The sequence below is a fragment of the Melitaea cinxia genome, chromosome 12 (assembly GCF_905220565.1).
Source record: "Melitaea cinxia chromosome 12, ilMelCinx1.1, whole genome shotgun sequence".
Taxonomy (NCBI): Eukaryota; Metazoa; Arthropoda; class Insecta; order Lepidoptera; family Nymphalidae; genus Melitaea; species Melitaea cinxia.
Window position 1 is genome coordinate 8,459,930 of NC_059405.1, and position 19,439 is coordinate 8,479,368.

At 32.4% G+C, this 19,439-nt stretch overlaps 2 protein-coding genes across 2 annotated transcripts in view; one reads left to right on the forward strand and one right to left on the reverse strand.

The window, feature by feature from the left end:
* Positions 1–6,504: 6,504 nt before the first annotated feature.
* LOC123658169 (probable serine/threonine-protein kinase DDB_G0280133) lies at positions 6,505–18,856 on the forward strand. The gene is made up of 12 exons (XM_045593609.1): positions 6,505–7,045; positions 7,125–7,227; positions 7,817–7,948; positions 9,004–9,111; positions 9,366–9,454; positions 10,520–10,598; positions 10,672–10,758; positions 12,683–12,745; positions 15,000–15,173; positions 15,424–15,624; positions 16,302–16,516; positions 17,459–18,856. The coding sequence occupies exons 1-12, from the start codon at positions 6,679–6,681 to the stop codon at positions 17,695–17,697; spliced, it is 1,857 nt and encodes a 618-aa protein (XP_045449565.1). The 5' UTR covers positions 6,505–6,678; the 3' UTR covers positions 17,698–18,856.
* LOC123658168 (proto-oncogene tyrosine-protein kinase ROS) overlaps positions 18,744–19,439 on the reverse strand; it is a 46,203-nt gene continuing 45,507 nt past the window's right edge. Inside the window, exon 37 of the mRNA XM_045593608.1 lies at positions 18,744–19,407. Coding sequence (XP_045449564.1) covers positions 19,040–19,407 — 368 coding nt within the window. The 3' untranslated portion in view covers positions 18,744–19,039. The remainder of the gene's footprint in view (positions 19,408–19,439) is intronic.

The window sequence follows — 19,439 nt, forward strand, 5'->3', positions numbered from 1 at the left end:
ACGTGTTTCTTTTCAAATTTTCAGTATAACTTTTTTTTTTTTTTTTTTTTTTTTAAGAAGGCAAAGCCTATTCAATCTTATTTCTTTAAAATATAAATACTTATATATATTTTTATTTTTCTATTAGGTAATTTCTGAGGATATAACTGAATGTATCTTTTTCTTCTTTCTTTTTTTTTTTTTTTTTTTTTTTTTATAAATTAATATTTTTAAAATATTATGTCGAATCCGGCGGTCTAATTCAAGACTAATTCTATTAAAGTCTTCAGTCTTTAATATTTTTATATTTATTGTCGTCAAATCTCTTGTACAGTATTCGTTATGAATTTGTACAAATATTTATAATTCAAAGGATTCTTCAATAACTCCGTTAAAGAGCGCGGTACGTCTTCAATCTTCTTATATACATTACTTAAGTCATCAATTAGCACAAGGCGCTGAATGCCAAAAGATGAACAAGAAAAGAAAATGTGATCCAGTGTTTGCGGTTCATTGGCGTTGCAAAAATTACATGACGGCGAGTCTCTTATTATGTTCATTCTATGTAAATGAGAATTAAGTCGGCTATGTCCAAATCGTAAGCGACAAATAACTGTATAATATTTCCGATTGCTATAAATCTTCTCTTTACAAAACCATGGTTTTTTATTAATGTTATTATTTAAATTTTTATACTCCAATCCTTTATGCTTATGTTCAAGGGAGTTCCTCATTTCTTGCCAGTTACTCTCCATCTTATTGATTAGTTTTTTGTGTATATCTGTGTAAGGGAGGGCAGCAGCGTTGGTTCTTTCCAGGGACTGTGTTTGACAATGACAATTACTTCTGTTATGGATTTGGGTGGATGATGCATTTGCTATAGTTTTTGCCAGAAAGTCTGCATTTTCATTTCCTTTCACCCCAGAGTGTGCCGGAACCCAAATAAAAGCAATGTCAAAACCATTCGAATACAGTTGATAGGTTTTCTTCTTAATTTCATAGATGATGTAATTTGATTTAGCACTCATTTTACAATTTGAAATAGATGAAAGTACACTCATACTATCGCTGGCGATCACCCATTTAAGAGTCTCAGTTTTTCTATTTTCTAGATAGTGTAATGCTGATAGGATAGCAAGTGCTTCCGCTGTAAAAATACTTGCATATGGATTAATTTTTTCACCAGACCCAAGCTTTATTTGACTATCATAAATGGCGATTGAAGTACTATTTTCATTCTTTGATGCGTCAGTGTATACAATTCTATAGTTTGACCAGTTCGAAAGTTTGTCATAGAATAACTCTTTCGAGGAAAGGGAAGGGTCTATTTCTGCATTAATATTAACATAATAGTATTCATAATCTCCTTCAAAGCATGGCCAAGTAGTCTCTGTTCTGTGAATATTAGAAGATTCAAGTAACTGTAAATACTTAGAGAAATTCTGTAGCAAGAACAGTGAATTTGTGTTTGAAATTGTTGAATGAGCACTTAGAAGGTTTTTAAAAAGTTCATTGTTTTTCAATGAATATAATTTCAATAAGAATTTATTTTTTAAGTAACTGAAGCGTATACTAAGAGGTGGAATATTACATTCGGTTTGTAGAATATTAATTGGTGTTGTTTTGAAAGCACCTGTAATAAGGCGTAAGCTGGTATTTTGGATCAATTCTAGTTTTTTAACTAAAGATTTATTAGAAGCAAAGCATACGGCTCCATATTCAAAATGACTTCGGATAATAGACTTATAAAGTAACAAAAGAATTTTGGGATCAGCTCCCCAGTAGGTTTTAGCTAAAGATTTCAAGATATTTAAAGCTCTAGTAGCCCTAGCCACAATGCAATCAACATATTTAGTCCATGACAAATTACTGGTGAATAGGACGCCTAAAAATTTTACTTCTGAAGCCTGTTCTATTTGATTTTCGTTATAATGAATATGTATAGAAGGGTTACTTCTTTTACCAAAAACAACAACTTTAGATTTTTTGGAGTTAATATGTAAATCTAAGTAATTAAAATATTTATTTAAACTATTTAAGCTTTGATTAAGGTTGGTTGCTATTTGATTTATGGAGTTGCCAGATAAGTAAATAACTAAGTCATCAGCATACTGTAAATTCTTTGTTAGAGATCCTAATTTCATATTTAATTTATGTATGTATAATAAAAATATCAATGGACTCAATATTCCTCCCTGGCAAACACCTTTTGAAGAATACCTTGGTCCATATAGGTTTCCATGTTTAACAAATACTTTTCTTTCATATAAAAAGTTAAAAATCCATTTTATGAGTATTACAGGTAAGCCTATCTTGATCAGTTCTTCACAGAGAATCTTAAGATTAACATTATTAAAAGCACCTTCAATATCTAGGAAAACAGAAACGAGGGATTGTTTTTGAATAATTGACTTTTGAATATCAAGTTGCAACAAGGCAATACTTTCCTGAGCTGACTTCCCCTTTCGAAATCCATATTGATTATGAGGTAGTATATTATTTTTTTCAATATAGTATTCAATACGCTGTTTTAAGAGCTGTTCAAAAATTTTACCCATACAAGAAGTCAGAGTTATAGGTCGATAAGAATCTTCATGGAACTCTTTTTTATCAGGCTTCAAGACTGGTATCAAACAATCAACTTTCCAATCCTCAGGAATGTAATTTCCATTCCATAAATTATTGAAAATATCGCACAGAATCTTAAGTGCATTTTCATCTAACTTTTTTAACAAAATATAAGGAATGCCATCCAAACCAAAAGCTGTGTCTTTTCTGCTGTGTATAGCTGATTTAAGTTCTTTAATTGTAAAGGAATTCAAAATAAATTCATTGGTTGGGTTATTATTCTCTACATAAGGTAATTTAGTATGGTTTACATAATCTGGTGTGTACTTTTTTAAAAATTTCAAAATCCAATCATTTTTATCAGACATTTTTTTATAGGAAAAGGTTTTTGTTAAATTTTTTCATGTATGACCATATTATAGTTATAGGAGTGTTGCGATTAAAGGAATGACATAGCTCATTCCAGCTGTTTTCTCTTTCTTGTTTTAAAGTTAATTTCTTTAATGCCTGCAGTCTTTTAAAGTTTATATAATTTTCAGGACTAGGGTCATATTTGAATACTAAATATGCCTGCTTGCAATTTTGAACTGCAACACTACATATACTGTTCCACCATGGAAGACACAGCCTTTTGCATCTATTATTTACAGTAATATTGTGAGGTTTACGATGATAAGGGATTGATTTTTGAACAGCTTTATGTAAAATTTCGATAAAACTATTATATGAATTCAATGGAAGCTCTGTATCAACCCTGAAATCTAACAATAAATCCTGAACTTCTTTTTGAAATATATCCCAATTAATACACTTGTAATTTGGAAGTTTTGGTAAATTAATATTATTATTTGTATCTGCATCCTTATTTCTATTAATAAGTATTTTTATATTTACAGGTAAATGATAACTGCCCAAGGGATCATCGTGAACTGACCAATCACAAGCTAATGCGAGAGATGGAGAAACTAAAGACAAATCTAAAGCATTCGGGCGCCATGTTAGTGAACCAACTGTAGTTGGTTCCCCACTGTTCAATAGTACCAAATTATTATCATCAATAATATCAAGAAGATTTCTGCCTCTGCAATTTATATTATAGCTACCCCATGCTGTATGATTAGCATTAAAATCACCCCCAAGAATAAAAGGCTTTGGAGTATTTTTAATTAACAGATCTAACTTATTTTTGTTAAAATTTGCAGTAGGTGGACTATAAAAACTAATAAAACTTATTTCTTGGTTATAAAGCTTAATTCTTATACAAATATTTTGATGAGCATTGTCACAAAATGTGTCTATTTTTGTATATTGTATACTGTTACGTATTATTAGTGCAACACCATTGTGGTTGCTACCTATATCTTTTCTTTCAATTTTATAACCGCGTATATTAAATTTCTGTTCAGGTTTTAACCATGTTTCACTAATAATCGCAATGTGTATATCATTCTCATATAAAAACTGTGTAAAAATATGTCGATTGCAAAGTAAGCTTTGGGCATTCCATTGGACTATATTGATGTAGTCCATTATTTATTTTTTTGAATGGGAAGTTTTTTTACTGAAAGTTTCAAGGAGAATGTTTTTAATACTATCTGAACTTATTGGATTTTTATCAGATTTATTGGATATGATTTTAACTATTGATTCTACAATTAGATTGATAAAGTTGTCTGATTTAAGTAAGTGCTGTAAATGTTTATTAGGGTCATTTGTTAACTTTGGAAATGACTTTTCATCAAATAAATCTACGTATTGAAAAGCTCTCACTTTAGTTTTATTTTCATTTATTTTCTGTTTTTTTAATGGGCATTCTCTAGAAACAGCTATATGGTTTCCATCACAGTTGTAACATTTTGCATTTGCTATATCAACAGTACAATTTTTAAAATTATGGTTTTCCGTACATATGGAGCACTTCACAGAATTTTTGCAAAATTTTGCTATATGCCCATATCGTAGACACTGAAGGCATTGCTTGACTGGTGGAATGAAAGGACTCACCTCATGTCTCCAGGAGTCTAGATGAACGTATTGTGGCAGTTGTGTGGCTGCAAATGTCACAGCTACTGTTCCTGTTGGTTTATATTCAAATTCTTGGTTAACCCTTACCCTTGTCGTAAGACGCCTTACTTGAATAACGTTACTGGTACTGGCTAAGAGAGAAAAAATGGTTTTGTTCGATAGTCCAAGAGGAACTCCCCGTAGGACTCCAGTGATTTCTGTTGCAGCAGCCGGGATACTTGGTGTCATGTTCACATATTTATGGAATTTTTCATTGCATAAGAATACATTTGCGTTATTTGGCATGTTAAAAACAATGCCAACTTTGTATTTATTAATTGGTTTCAAGTATTTAACTCCGCTAACACAATATTGTCTAATGGCTGAGGAAATGGCTAATTTATCTTTCTCTCCAATAGGTTTGTCTGCAATATTACTTGAAAGAAACACAATAAATTCCTCTCCGCGGCTATTTTCAGAATATTTTCTTGAATAATTGTGAATTTTAAATGGTACATATTTAGACTTATCCTCGTTTTCTAGATCACTCGATGATCTGGATTCGTCACTTAACGACGCCTCTTTTTTTCGTTTTGCTTTGGCGCTCCTCATGATGAGGGCACCGAAATGTAATTTCAGACAACTTCAATAATCAAAATTATAAAGATTAGATTTTTTTTTGAAAAAGCAGTTTCTAAAAACGCGCCTTCTTAAACCGTCGTTTCGCGCCCTCTCCAATAGAGTTTCCAATAGGAATTAAAACAATATTAATTTTGTCATTTTCAATTTTTCATTCAACGTCGTTTTTTTTTTTTTTGAGAGCTGGATTCGAGTCCTTTATTTTATTAAACAATGCACAGACATATAAGATGTCTGTCTGTGATACAATGATAGGCTTGCATTTGACCACTATAAAATATTTCATCTGAAGATAAGCGAAAATGCGGTCTAGGATGGAGCACGCTTACCAAGAAGTACTGTAATTTAAGACATAGGAGTTTGAAAGTATTGATAAATGATTTTTTTGCAACGACTTTATTGGTTTTTTATTAAATAATATAGGGAGAGCAATTTTAATGGATGGATGAATAGTTGAATTGAGCTATTGAATATCTATCGATTAGTATTTTTTTTATTACGAATATCCGCAAGTTTTTTGCTTTGCGTCACTGTCTGTGCGCAATTGTGCATGCGCAGCCCTCACCTGTCTATTATATTATAGGTAAACATTAAATTTGTCCAAACTATTTATATATTCTATTTACATTTATTTAAAAATTAAGGAGAGTGGAGCTGTCCCAAATTGTACATGAGCAATTATAAATGCAACTTGAGCAGTTTTTCAACACTTTGAGCAATTTAAAATATTCATACATCAAAAGATACAAGAGTTTGAAAATATTGATAAATGATTTTTTTTTTCAGCGACTTTATTGGTTTTTAAATAAATAATTTAAGGTGAGCAATTTAAAAGGATAACGTAGTTGAATTGAGCTATTGAAAATCTATCGATTAGTATTTTTTTATTACGAATATCATTATTTTGCAGGCTGGGGTGGTGGGGTAGGTCTTGGGCAGGTTAACAAGACAATATTTAATCTGAGGCAAATTATATTGCTCTGAAGTCTAAACAAAATGGTATTATAATTTAGGTTCATGAAGTTGGCACCCAGAATTATGAATTTATAATTTATGATAATTTAGTTATATTAAATCATCTGCGCGTTAAAATTTATGAAAAAAAGGATCAATAACATTTGTTTGCGCGTGTCCTCGTTTTTAAGAAAAATCAAAATCACAGAGAGAGAGCACTGGTGCTCTCAGTAGAATATGGCAGTGATTTATGACATCATATATTTCCCTAGGATATTGCGACTGTGTACTCAATACTGGCAGTCCACAACGGAACGAATTTTTCTACAGTGATAGCACTGTGCAGTGCTCGCAGTGCATATCGGAACATGTCCTTTGTATTAAATATAAACTCTTTGATAAAATCAAGTTTAATATACTCTTTAGTGTATTATCTATGGTTAAAATCGTGGTGTGCTCTTTGGTAGTGTAATGTATTGTTTTACAAAGTAATTTTATCGTTATTGTGCATTATAAATAGAAAAATCGTTTAAAATGAAGTCAAAAAAGCGTCACCACGATAGTTCTGATGAATCTGAAGAGTCAGATGTCAGTTTGAAATCGTCTAGTTCTTCAGACAGCGGTAGCGAAGATTCATCGATATCGGAGGCCCGGCACAAGAAAAAAAGAAAACGTACCGAATCTTCTGATTCAGCTAGTAATTCCGATGATCAGAAACGCGTAAAGAAACGCAAGCACAAGAAAAAGAAGAAGAAGCATAACAAGAAAAAGCGACGATCGCAATCGTATGATGATGTATCCGACGATGCTATATCTATAAGCGAAGGTGAAATTTCGCCTAAAAAGAAGAAAAAACACAAACATAAGCATTCTAAGCGGTCCCAAACTTCTGATAGCGAAGGTAGTATCCCTTTATAATACTCGATATAATAGTTGTGTTCAGATATATATACTAGACTAATAGACTTTTTGTCATTTAGAAGAAGAATATGGTAGTAAGACCGACCGTCGCTTACACAGCGTCGTAAAAGAACGCAGGCCATCTTCAGAAGAAGGTTTTCAACCACCACGGACTTATTATCAGTAAGTTTATATTGATGATGTAAATTATATCAAATAATATGAAAAATCATTTATATTATTAAAATGATTGGCTATGATAACCGGCCTCTAATTTATGGGAGGTTAAATTTTTGTTATTTTTGAACAAATGTACTTAAAAATGATCTCTACTGCAAGATCAACATATGATACAAATTGACCTTTAATGACTGACAAATAGAAACTTTTAAATAAAATTAGTAACATTACTAGAATATAGGTATAGAAATTTGAAAAATACCCAAAACCTAATCATAGCACTCCACTGTCCACATAGTCTTGCTCTGCCCTACCCCTAGAGTGTTTTTTTTAAGCCAAAGCTAAGCGTTATTCTAACCTCAAAGGTTTTCGATTTAAAAATTAAACCTCAAAACTTTAACCACGATATCTTCGTAACCACAGGGTTTACACGATAATAGTTGTCCGGGGGATAAAAAAAGCCATCCCTTCCTTCCCTCCAACCCCTCTCCCCCCTAGCCCCATAAATTAGAGGCCGATTTTGTACATCATTACCAAATAATTGTAATATCTGTTAAAATTTTTGTAATTTTGTTTAATACTTTGCTTTTAGAAAAGAATATCATCGCTCTGGTTCTGGTGAAGAATATGGACGTGCACCTCAAAAATTTCACCAGGAATCAAGCAGACCACGACATCAAGGATATCAGGACAGTTACAACTACGATAGAGAGAGAAATGAAAGGTAAGGCATTAGCCCTCTAACCCTCTGTTGTGAATGCTTTAGGCCTGATTTCGCCGGTGATGGATAAAATTTAATTCTATACATAAGTTACAAATTAGCTTAAATGAAAATCAAAAATAACTTTATTCAAATAGTCTTCAAAAGCACTTTCGAAACATCATTTTATAAGTTAAAATTATAAAAGTGAAGCTACCACCAATTCAAAAAGTAGATTCAGCAGAGAAGAATCGGATCGAAACTCTGCAGTTATTCTTTTAATAACAGTATATAAACTGTGTTTTAGTACAAAATCTGTAATATTTTGCTTGAAATACGCCACTAAGACCACAGACCTTTGTCATCTATGTAATCCTCCACAATCATACACCTTATTGTACACCAAAACACAAAAATTAGGTGGAAAAGGTTTATAAATTGAGACATAAACATTTGAATATATTTACTTAAACACATATTAAAAACATAATACAATATATATATATATATATATATATATATATATATATATATATATATATATATTAATTTGTTTTTAATAAACACATTAAAATTATGTTAAGACAGCAGCAAAATTGTTAATGGGATATTTATACATGCAAATATGATAATCCAAAAACGAGACATTTATTACTGTGCACAGTCGTAAACTTGGGAGTTACAGTTTTGTTATCCCTTCTCATGTTTCCACTGAGATTATTACTATTTATATCAAAACAGTTAATATTCTTGTAAATATACATAATATTGTTATACATATTTTGCAACGCAATTGTTAATATGTATACTTTATAAAAAAACATCCTGCAGGGAGACTCGAGCTCGCGCTAGGGAGAAATAGGAGGTACAATAGGCCATTAGGATTTGTTTCTCCTCAATTAATAAACTACAGCTTTTAAATTCAAAGGTAATAAAAGAATTCAAAGGTAAATAAGATTAATACGTCATAAACTTTTACCTATTTTATACCGTCATCCATCAAATGACATTATCTACAACTGGTGAGACAAGCCTTCAATATATTTTAGTTTACTAAAACAATATTTTGTACTGTGTAGATTTGCCAACCAAGACGACAGACAGAGAGATAAATATCGTCAAAATATATCTTACATTCCCAATGAAGAGTACAGTGGGAGACAGCGGGATTATGATGAATATAAAAGGTAAAATTTCGAGAAGACCATTTATATTTTATTTTTTGCCTTTATTACATCCGCAAGTAATATCGGCACATTTGTTCTGTAGTTTTTTCAAAAAACTATAAATATATTTTAATTTCATATGAAGGAAACTTATATCACAACTGCTATCAAGGTTTTATAAATACAATAACACATAATATGAAACCTTATCAATATATTTGTAAATATATTAATAATATAATCAGAGTTACAATTAAATTAATTTCAATAAATAGGTATCCCAGATATGAAGATCAAAGAAGAGATGATGAACATTATAGGAGGGAAAGGGGTGTGCCATATGAATCTAGAGAAGATACAAGAGGTATGTAACTTTATTTAATTAAGTAAATTAGTTAAGTAAATTTTTAGTTTGGTTACTAATTTGTGAAGACAGATGATTTGCAGTCTCTTCAATAGAATTTTTGACTAGCGGTCTAAAATTCTGCTTAAGAAGTAAAGTGGAAATCACGTGCTTAATGTAAATAATCTAGTTATCTAATACATATGCAAGATACTACATATATTGATACTAGCTGACCCCGCAAACGTTGTTTTGCCATATATGTTATTATCCCCCTTAATCCCCCTCCCCCATAACTTATGGGTATGAAAAATAGGTTTTGACCGAAATCACACTTACCTGATATGCACACAAAACTTAATAAAAATCGGTCTTGCCCTTTTGGAGAAGTAGAACTATCATTGTGACACGAGAATTTTATATATATACAAATAAATAAAATTGTGTCTGTTTGTAATATAGCATTAGCCTTATTTAAATAGCACTTTTTACCATTTTTGTCCGTCCGTCCGTCAGTCCGTCCCGGCTACTCTTTCAAACGGCTGGACCGATTTTGACGGGACTTTCACTGGCAGATAGCTGATAGAATAAAGAGTAACTTAGGCTACTTTTATTTTAGATTTTTTATATCAAAACTGCAAACTCAACTTTTTTTGTTAAAACGAACGACACGCGGACGAAGTCGCGGGCACAGCTAGTATATTTATATATTTTTATTTTATATCATATATATTTATATATTTTTATTATATATCATATATATTTTTATTATATATCATATATATTTATATATAAGATAGGTTGCCAAATGAAATCGCAATCGCACGAAAATTAAATTGAATTTGAATTCTATTAAAGAAAAAAAATATTATAAAAGCCTATTTTGCCCCCTACAGAAACTACGCATTATATGAAAATAAAGTTACGTAGCTATATCGGTCGTCTGTTACCTATATCACAAGGATTAAGTTAATTTTATTAGGAACAGACGATTGAGTGTGTTTATTCTAAGATATTTATTATCATTAAATATACCATAAATAATTATTAATTAAATTTATTAAATTTTTTAAAATTACTTTTTAGGCAATAATAGATACAATCGTTTTGAGGATAGGGGTCCTAAAAGGCGAGAGTTCGGTGACGTGAGGGATTACCGTGAAAGGTAAATATTACAATAATTTAACTGTATTTATTTTACCGATTGTGTGTGTATTCAATTTACTTTTTTATACTAGACGTGGCCCAGCTGAGCCTGACCGTTATCGTGATAAGGATTACGAGAAGAGAGAAAGGTTGCAAGAAGACAGATACTCGTCAGAGAGGTAAATTAACAATTTTTACACAACAATGAAAGTAGTTTGTAGTTTGCTCACACTTTCAAAGTAACTTCATGTTTTTATATAGTAAAAGTATCTCCTAACACAACAATTGTATTCAGCCTCGGGACCTATATTATTAAATATTGTGATATTGCTGCATGTGTGTGTCGCCAAGCTAGTGTTTGTTTAGCGACGTTAAATGACTATATTTATTTTTACAGTGACACCTCTACAGACAATTATAATGAGTTTGGTCAGAAAATATCGCAGTTACAAAAACATTTAAATGTTGTCACCTTACATGATAATTACTCTAGGCATGTGTGAAATATGAATGGTTCTATGCATTTAATGAGATGTGTAGTCATACCCTTATAACTTAAAAATATTGCTTTTTAAAGAATCGAAGGAGATACCGATTGAACATTATTTTATTTAACTATTGTTTTGAATAAACAAAGAATATTATGAAAATGCCTTCCGGACTACAGACTAAACAATTGCTCTTACCACTACTGTTATGTACTACGTTAATTAATGCTTCAAGTTAATTGATTGTAGAAGATTTATGACTATATTGAAATATCTTTTGTGCAAAAGCTAATACCAAATTTAACAGGAAATAAAATTCAAACAGGAAGAAAAGATATCAAAGTTATCAAAAATTGTAAAATTTACTACTACAAGATCATTAAATAACATTTAAAAATCAATAGTTGCCTAAAGCATTAGTGCTAAAAGAAAAATAAAAAAGAAAATAAATAAAGGAAAACTATAAGGAACAATTATTAAACGTTGAAAAAACATGTTATATGAAATATATTACAAATATTTGGATTCTAAGATTTTAATGAATAAACAAAATATTTAACTGGTGAAATAAAATATATAAAGTAATTGAAATGAACTGGTTAACTAAAGGCTTGTTACAACGAAGGAAAATAAATTTATAAAGATGTATTATCACACAAATATGAGATTCAGTAAACAAAATTCACATTGAATTGGAAAGAAAAATAACAACGCATGAAAACAAAGTATAGAAAATATGATGAATTATACAGGATGCAGGATAAAACTTAAGGAAATTACTAATTCTCCTGTTATCATCACAAATAAGGATTGTCACACTAACAAATTTTATTTTGAGAATCAGAACATTTGTATATTATGTGATTGGATATGTTAAAACAAACTGGCAATTAATTTCAAGAAGTATATAAATGATTTACAATATACATGTACATATAATAAAATACATTTTATAAAACACTGGAGGATTAACTCTGTGCAAGATATATAATGCAATTTATAAATAAATTTTCAAAGATTAACATCTTGTACTACATGTAACCAAATAAAAGTAAATGACATAATTATTAAATAAGTGTCATACAATACAAATAATGTGTATTTCAACCGAGATATCCACGATGGGATGAAATGATGTAGGTATATCTTCCTGAATCATCATTATTTGAAGTGTGAAGCAATGGTAAGTGTACAAGGAGTGTCAAATAACTGATACAACGTTTTGGGGTGTGTTTTGATGTTTATTTTGTAGACACATTAATGATTAAGACAGATTTAACTTTTGTTATATCATTAAATATATATTTCGCATTGTGAACAACAAGCTGCGATATCTAGTAAACCCATATAAATTTGAACTATGTTAGTTGTATTAAAAAGATAAATATTTTTATAATGTAACATTTGTAAAGTTTATTGAAAATGTTTTAAGACTGTGTAACGATTCAAACTCATTGTATTTTTTCACATCAAATCTTATTGATTTTTATGTGACCATAATTTTTTTCATTATTATTAACACTACATCTTTATTTATGTCTCGTCTTTGCTTTAAGTTTAGTCTTAAATGTAAACATAGAGACATCAAAAACAGTACAATCGTTATCAATTCCAGAAGCCGTGACGTTCGTCGCGAGAGATCTGGCAGAATTGAAAAACCAGCGATTCCTCCCCGCGGGTAACAATTACATATTGATAATGTTCACTTTCGTTGAAAATTGTAACACAATCAAGCCTCATTGACTTACAAATAAAAAAAAACATAAGCACTCGGCTTCCATTATTACTATGCTATTGTATTGCCTGTAAATAGTTCACCATAGACAGGCTTTGTGAATCTAAATTCAATTTTAAACCTGACCACATCCCAAAGTTAGTATGTTCCCATAAATAAACTGACTCTTCTACTTAACAACGTTACTAATATTGTAAATGCAAGAGTTTGTGACGGTAGCTGAATGTACGTTTGTTATTCTTTCACGGAAAAATTACTGAACTGATTATAATGAAACTACTTTTTATCCCGACATTCCCACGAGGTCAAAAATTACGCTGGTGAAATCGCGAAACAAGCTAGTATTTCGACTATCCATTGGCGTAATTTTTGTCTGTCTGTTCCAGCTAATCTCTGAAACGGCTGGGCCGATTTTGACGGGACTTTTACTAGCAGATAGCTGATGTTATAAGGAGTCACTTAGGCTACTTTTATACTAGTTTTTTTTTTGTAACCTCGAATTGAACATTTTTTTAATTCCACGCGGACGAAGTCGCGGGTACAATTATTCAAATGTCAGCTGTGACCTAGAGACAGACACAAGCATTAACTTGTTTACCTTAGAAACAGACAGTGTGTGGTGTATGTTTAATATATTAAAATATATATATAGTCTAGCCATAAATACTGTTTACTAATTTGAAATCTGTCATTTTTGTATGATGGTTCATTGTGTTCTCTTATTTGCGCAATACATTTTGATATCAAAATGAAGTGGAATGATAAAGAGAACCGAATCACTGTGATTGCATTACACAAAGTAGGTATGAAGCCAAATACAATTTTTAAAACTCTCCATACGCTTGGTATTAGTCAAATGTTTGTGTACCGGGCCATTGATAGGTACAAATTTACAATGAAATCTCTGTTTGTGACAGAAAAAGATCTGGGCGTCCACGTAATGTTCGTACGATAAAGGCGATCAAAGCAGTAAGGGAAAGAATTCAAAGATCCTGTCCAAAAGCAAAAGATTTTATCTTGGGAGATGAAGATAGCACCTAGAACCATGTCGCGTATTTTAAAAGATGCACTTGCAGTCTATAAGAGAAGCCCTGGCCACTTCTTAACTGATAATTAAAAAAAAGAATAGGGTGGTAAAATCAAAACAACTATTTAAGAATGACGCAAAGGAGATCACAGAAAAATTTTGTTTACAGATGAGAAAGATTTTACAATTTAGCAATATTTTAACAAACAAAATGACTGTATTTATGTTCCAAGCTCTAAGGAAGCTTACCGATAATTATACAACAAAAAACCGTATTTATGTTCCAAGCTCTAAGGAAGCTTACCGATAATTATACAACAAAAAACCGTATTTATGTTCCAAGCTCTAAGGAAGCTTACCGATAATTATACAACAAAATGACCGTATTTATGTTCCAAGTTTTAAGGAAGCTTACCGATAACTATACAACAGAGTATAACGTAGGCATTATCCGACTTCAGTGATGGTTTGGTGGGATGTTAGCTAATGAAGGAGTGATTGAGCCATATTTTTGTGAAAAGGGTATTAAAACATCGGCACAAGTGTATCAAGATACAATTCTTGAGAAGGCAGTTAAGCCCCTTAACAACACTATGTAAAAAAACCAAGAATGGTCCTTTCAGCAAGACTCGGCGCCGGGTAATAAAGCTCGATCCACCCAATCTTGGATAGAAACCAACGTTCCGAACTTCAACAGAGCCTAAGACTGGCCATCGTCTAGTCCCGACCTTAATCCGCGTGATTATGATTTATGGTCAGTTGACTGGTCATGATTTATGGTAGAAAGTATGGCTTGCTTTAAATGCCATGATAATTTGGAGTCCCTTAAATAATCCATATGATTGTCAAGAATTTATGCATCGAAAAAGTATGGCAGAGAGCATCAACCTTAACTTCTATTAATAACTGGCCTTAATGTTTTTTCTTAGTAACAATATTTATGGCAAGACTATGTCTTAATATACATGTATAAATTACGCGTCACGTTCCTTGTCCGCGATGGACTCCCTAAACTACTTAACCGATTTTAATCAAATTTGCACACCGTGTGCACTTTGATCCAACTTGAAAGATGGACTATATTTTATTTCGATATATATAATCATGTTCAAGAAAAAAAGTACGGTGGTACGAAGTTATTATTATAAGTGTGATTTACTGAAATTCTAGCGAGCAATCGAGATCAAAAAGTCCAGAAGAGCGCCACAGGGACGCAAGAAGGGGAGACAGAGGCGAGAGAGATGAGAAACCGAAGAGATCGGAGGACCGGGAGAGGGATGACCGGCGGGACAGGAGCCGGGAGGAGCGGGCGCGCCGGGAGAAGCCACGCGACCGCAGGACCAGGTACGGGCTGGGCCGAGCTGCTAGGAGTAACCAACTAGATTACTCGCCTTGTTTGGCACGTAATAAATAAATAAACGCCTTGCTTTGGCTTGCTCCTTTGTCAGGAAACACAACAAAATCAAAATCAACTTTATTCAAATAGGCTTCAAAAGCACTTTCGAATCGTCAATGAACTACTATTTATGTATGAAATGGAGTCATTTCATGGTTATTGTTCTTTAAAAAAATTCAATTTTATTTTATGTTTCAGATTCGATAATGCAAACGATAACAAAGAATACAGTTGGGGTAAAACTGAAGTGAAAAATGAAAATGACAAAAACCCAGGAGAAAAAGAAAAGCCCAACTTTGGCTTGTCTGGAAAATTGACTGCAGATGCTAATACAGTGAACGGTGTTGTTATAAAGTATACCGAGCCCGATGATGCCAAGCAGCCAAAACGAAGATGGAGGTAATATATAATCTAGACTAGAAAATATTTAGGGAGTCATCCATTATTCACGTCATGCTTTTTAGCAACTTCTTAACCACCAACCCCTCTGGGCATTGTGTATTTTAACTGACTGCCAAAAAGGGAAGAGGTTTTCAATTCGACTTTTTTTTTTGTATGTTACGTTACCCCCGAACTTTTCATTGGGTGTACCGATTTTGATAATTCTTGTTTTAATCGAAAGCTGATGCTTGTCTCGTAGTACCAGAATTAAATTAGATCTGGATCTGATAACCACTTTTTGAGTAATCTTTGATAAAGCGTAGCGTTAAGCGTAAGCGTTTACTTAACTATTGTCTACCTACATTTTCTTACTTGTCGATGTAATTGAATTCGTTTTTTTTTTTCTTTTCGAGCAAACAATTATTTTGTAAAGTGTATCGAAATGAGCAACATTATACATATTTTAATCAGATATTAGAATCGCAGGATGTGTGATAGTTGTTTAAATAGACGTGACATATATCCCCCCCCCCCATCTGTGATAATTTCTGATTTTTTTTCAAACCTCTTTTCGAGCCTTACGAGAGATTAGTTGATGATCAAATAAAATAATAATTCAAAATATTTTATGCTAAAATGTGTTTGTGTCAGTTGTAGCGAAGTGTGAAAATAAAGAAAATAATTTAAAATTGTAGGTTCTACCCGTTCAAGGGCGACAAGGCCCTGCCGATCCTGTACATCCACCGGCAGTCGTGCTTCCTCATCGGGCGCGACAAGAAGGTGGTGGACATCGCGCTGGAGCACCCGTCCATCAGCAAGCAGCACGCCGCGCTGCAGTACCGCGCCGCGCCCTTCGCGCGCGCCGACGGCTCGCAGGGCCGCCGCGTGCGCCCCTACATCATCGACCTGGGTGCGCCCGCCCACTGCTCGCGGGCAGTGCCGTACTATTGAAACTTTGCCGCCCCGTCCTAAATTTATATTTTTTTTTTTACAATTTTTACCCGGACTATATTTTTAATCAAGATTATTTTTCGAGATGAAACGAACCGAAAACGAAATTTTCGACCGTTGAATAGTTTTTTAAGACACGTGAGAAAGAGGACTACATCCAACAGTGGAATGTTACAAGTTGAAGTTTTACCTAATACTAGCAGTCACCCAGTGGTCGAAGTTCGACCATAATTAATTTAAATTATAAGTTTGAATATTGTTAAGGTTGTGTTGTCAAAGACTATACTTCTATAATAATAAACAAAAGAGTATATAGTATGTGTGTGTGTCAAATACATGGTAATGTGTGTAATATTTTTTTTATTGATTTAATGTATTTTTTATGCATAATTAAAAAAAAAAAACATTCTCAATATAAACTCTCTAAGTGTGCGGAATTTCATACTACTCCGTTTCATATAGTTTATTATAGAATTTATAATATACTAGTTATGCCCGCGACTTCGTCCGCGCGTGGAATTTAACAAAAAAAAAATTATTGTTCAGTTCGCAGAGTTATTGAATAAATCAATTTCTAAAATAATACATCAGATATTACATCAGCTAGTGAAAGTCCCGTCAAAATCGGCCCAGCCGATTCAGTGGTTAGCCGGAACAAACAGACAGACAAACAAAAATTGTAAAAAAGTGTTATTTTGATATATGTACCTTGTATCCATATGCATTTAGTAAAAAGCGGCTATTTTAATATTACAAACAGACACTCCAATTTTATTTATTTGTATAGATATATAGTAATACGTATCATTATGTACTCTTTCTTTCTTTGTAATAAATGAAATTGAATGTATTTATGCTTTTATATTATTCATAATAAATTGTCTATTTAAAATCGTTACAGAATCGGCAAATGGTACATTCGTGAACAACAAGAAAGTGGAACCGCGACGGTATGTAGAGCTGCTCGAGCGTGACGTCGTAAAATTTGGATTCTCTCAACGCGAGTATGTTTTGTTGCACGAGAACAGCAAAGACGACGCTCAGGATGATGACCAAGAACCAAATGTGCCAGTGACTACTACAGAACAGATTAAACAGGAAAAACGGGCTAAGGAGGTTGAAGCAGCGGATGGTGAATAGGTTTCTTTTGGTTTATAGATAATAAATATAGGTGTAAGTTTATGATAAATATTATAGTAATTTAAACTTTTAAACTATATTATGTAGTTTGTAGTTTTTTTTTTTGCGTAAGATTGGGAGGTAAAATTATTTTTAAAAATATGAACAATGTTTCCCTGTAAGTAAGGGCAAAAGCTGATGTTGTTTGTAAATTATTTTAAGTTAAATAGTGTTGACTCGATTAATTGTAATCTATCAGTCAGTGTTATCATCAAAATTCATGAGCAGCAAATCAGAGTATTTTATGTACTTTATATTTCTATATAGTTTAACAAATATGTGCATACTTAGAAAATACGAACCATTTATTTTACACTTATCATATATTTTTATGGACAATCATATTTGTTGTATATAACTGTCATAAAACTTATTTTTTGACAGATACATGTGCACACTACTGACCATAAGTTTGGAAGCAACAAATTAAAATAAAAGAAAACCACCAAATATTACTTTCGACGTAATATAAAAATTTGTACAATTTGTGTTGTTAAAATTCTTATAAAATTCAGCTTGATCAAAGTGGTCACGTTTTTCTTTTATATTTATATTTTTGTATATTCGAGAGGTTCTTTTTAACCTGGTTTTACTATTTTCAAAACCTAAAAATAAGGGCAGAGTTGTTATCGATATCTTACGTATAAATGGCACAGCTTCCAGGTGCCAATGCGAGATGCGCGATGCAAGTGTGATTAAATCCTAAAAATTAAAATCTATAACTTGTTTATTTTATCTTATTCTTATCATATGCAAAACAACCGACAGAGTAAATGTAAAATAATAATGCGTTTCACCCATAATGTGAATTTTGAGAAAACTTCACGAATGTGTTTTTTTAATATACCATAATTAGGTATAGAAATTTATATTCGTTGTTTTGTTTAAAAAGATGTGCTTTTAAACTTTTGCAAAGTAGTGTACGTATAATACTTGATGTGTTATTTTTTAAATTCGAAATTTTCGTAGTTAGATTCAAGGGTAAGAGAAGTAAATAAAACATTATGTTACTGATACCATACTATGTCTCCATCTTTATTAGGTTAAGATCATAGAAGAACCATACATTATTTTTGTTATAATAAGTTCTATCAATAAAATAAATGCATAACTATTGTGACAACATAGTTTCAGTTCTTTCCCCGTCACCTAATTTTCCACCCGTCTACGACCCACGTCTACCCTAGACTAATATTTACAACGATCCACATATGTACATACCGACTAAATTAACGAAATAAATAATTAAATAATAAAATATGGTCTCTCGGTGGAATTAAAACGAATTGTCTAATATCACAGTTCAAAACGTAGTCTTAAAGATGTGCTTATCGAGGTCGAGCTTTCTCGAGGGGCCCGGGCGCGGCTCGAGGCCCTCGCTTAGAGAGGCCCTCTTGATAATACCGTTCCGAAGAGGGATGATGGTGGCGTTGGGGGGCCTCGTATTTGCTCGCAGCGAATGGGTTCGATATAGCGGCGGTCGCAATAGGCGGTTTGGGGCCACGCCCACTATACTGTGGCGCGAAAAGGGCGCGTAGGGTGTACGTGGGACTTCATAGCCGTCGCATGCGATACTAGCCGGCGAGTCGCTGTCGTACATTAGCTCCAAGTATTTAGGGGCGCGCGGCAATAAGTGCGAAGGCTCCATCTCTTGCTCCGGGAACTCTTCGTCTGTAACGGTTAGGACGAGTTTACCGTCATTA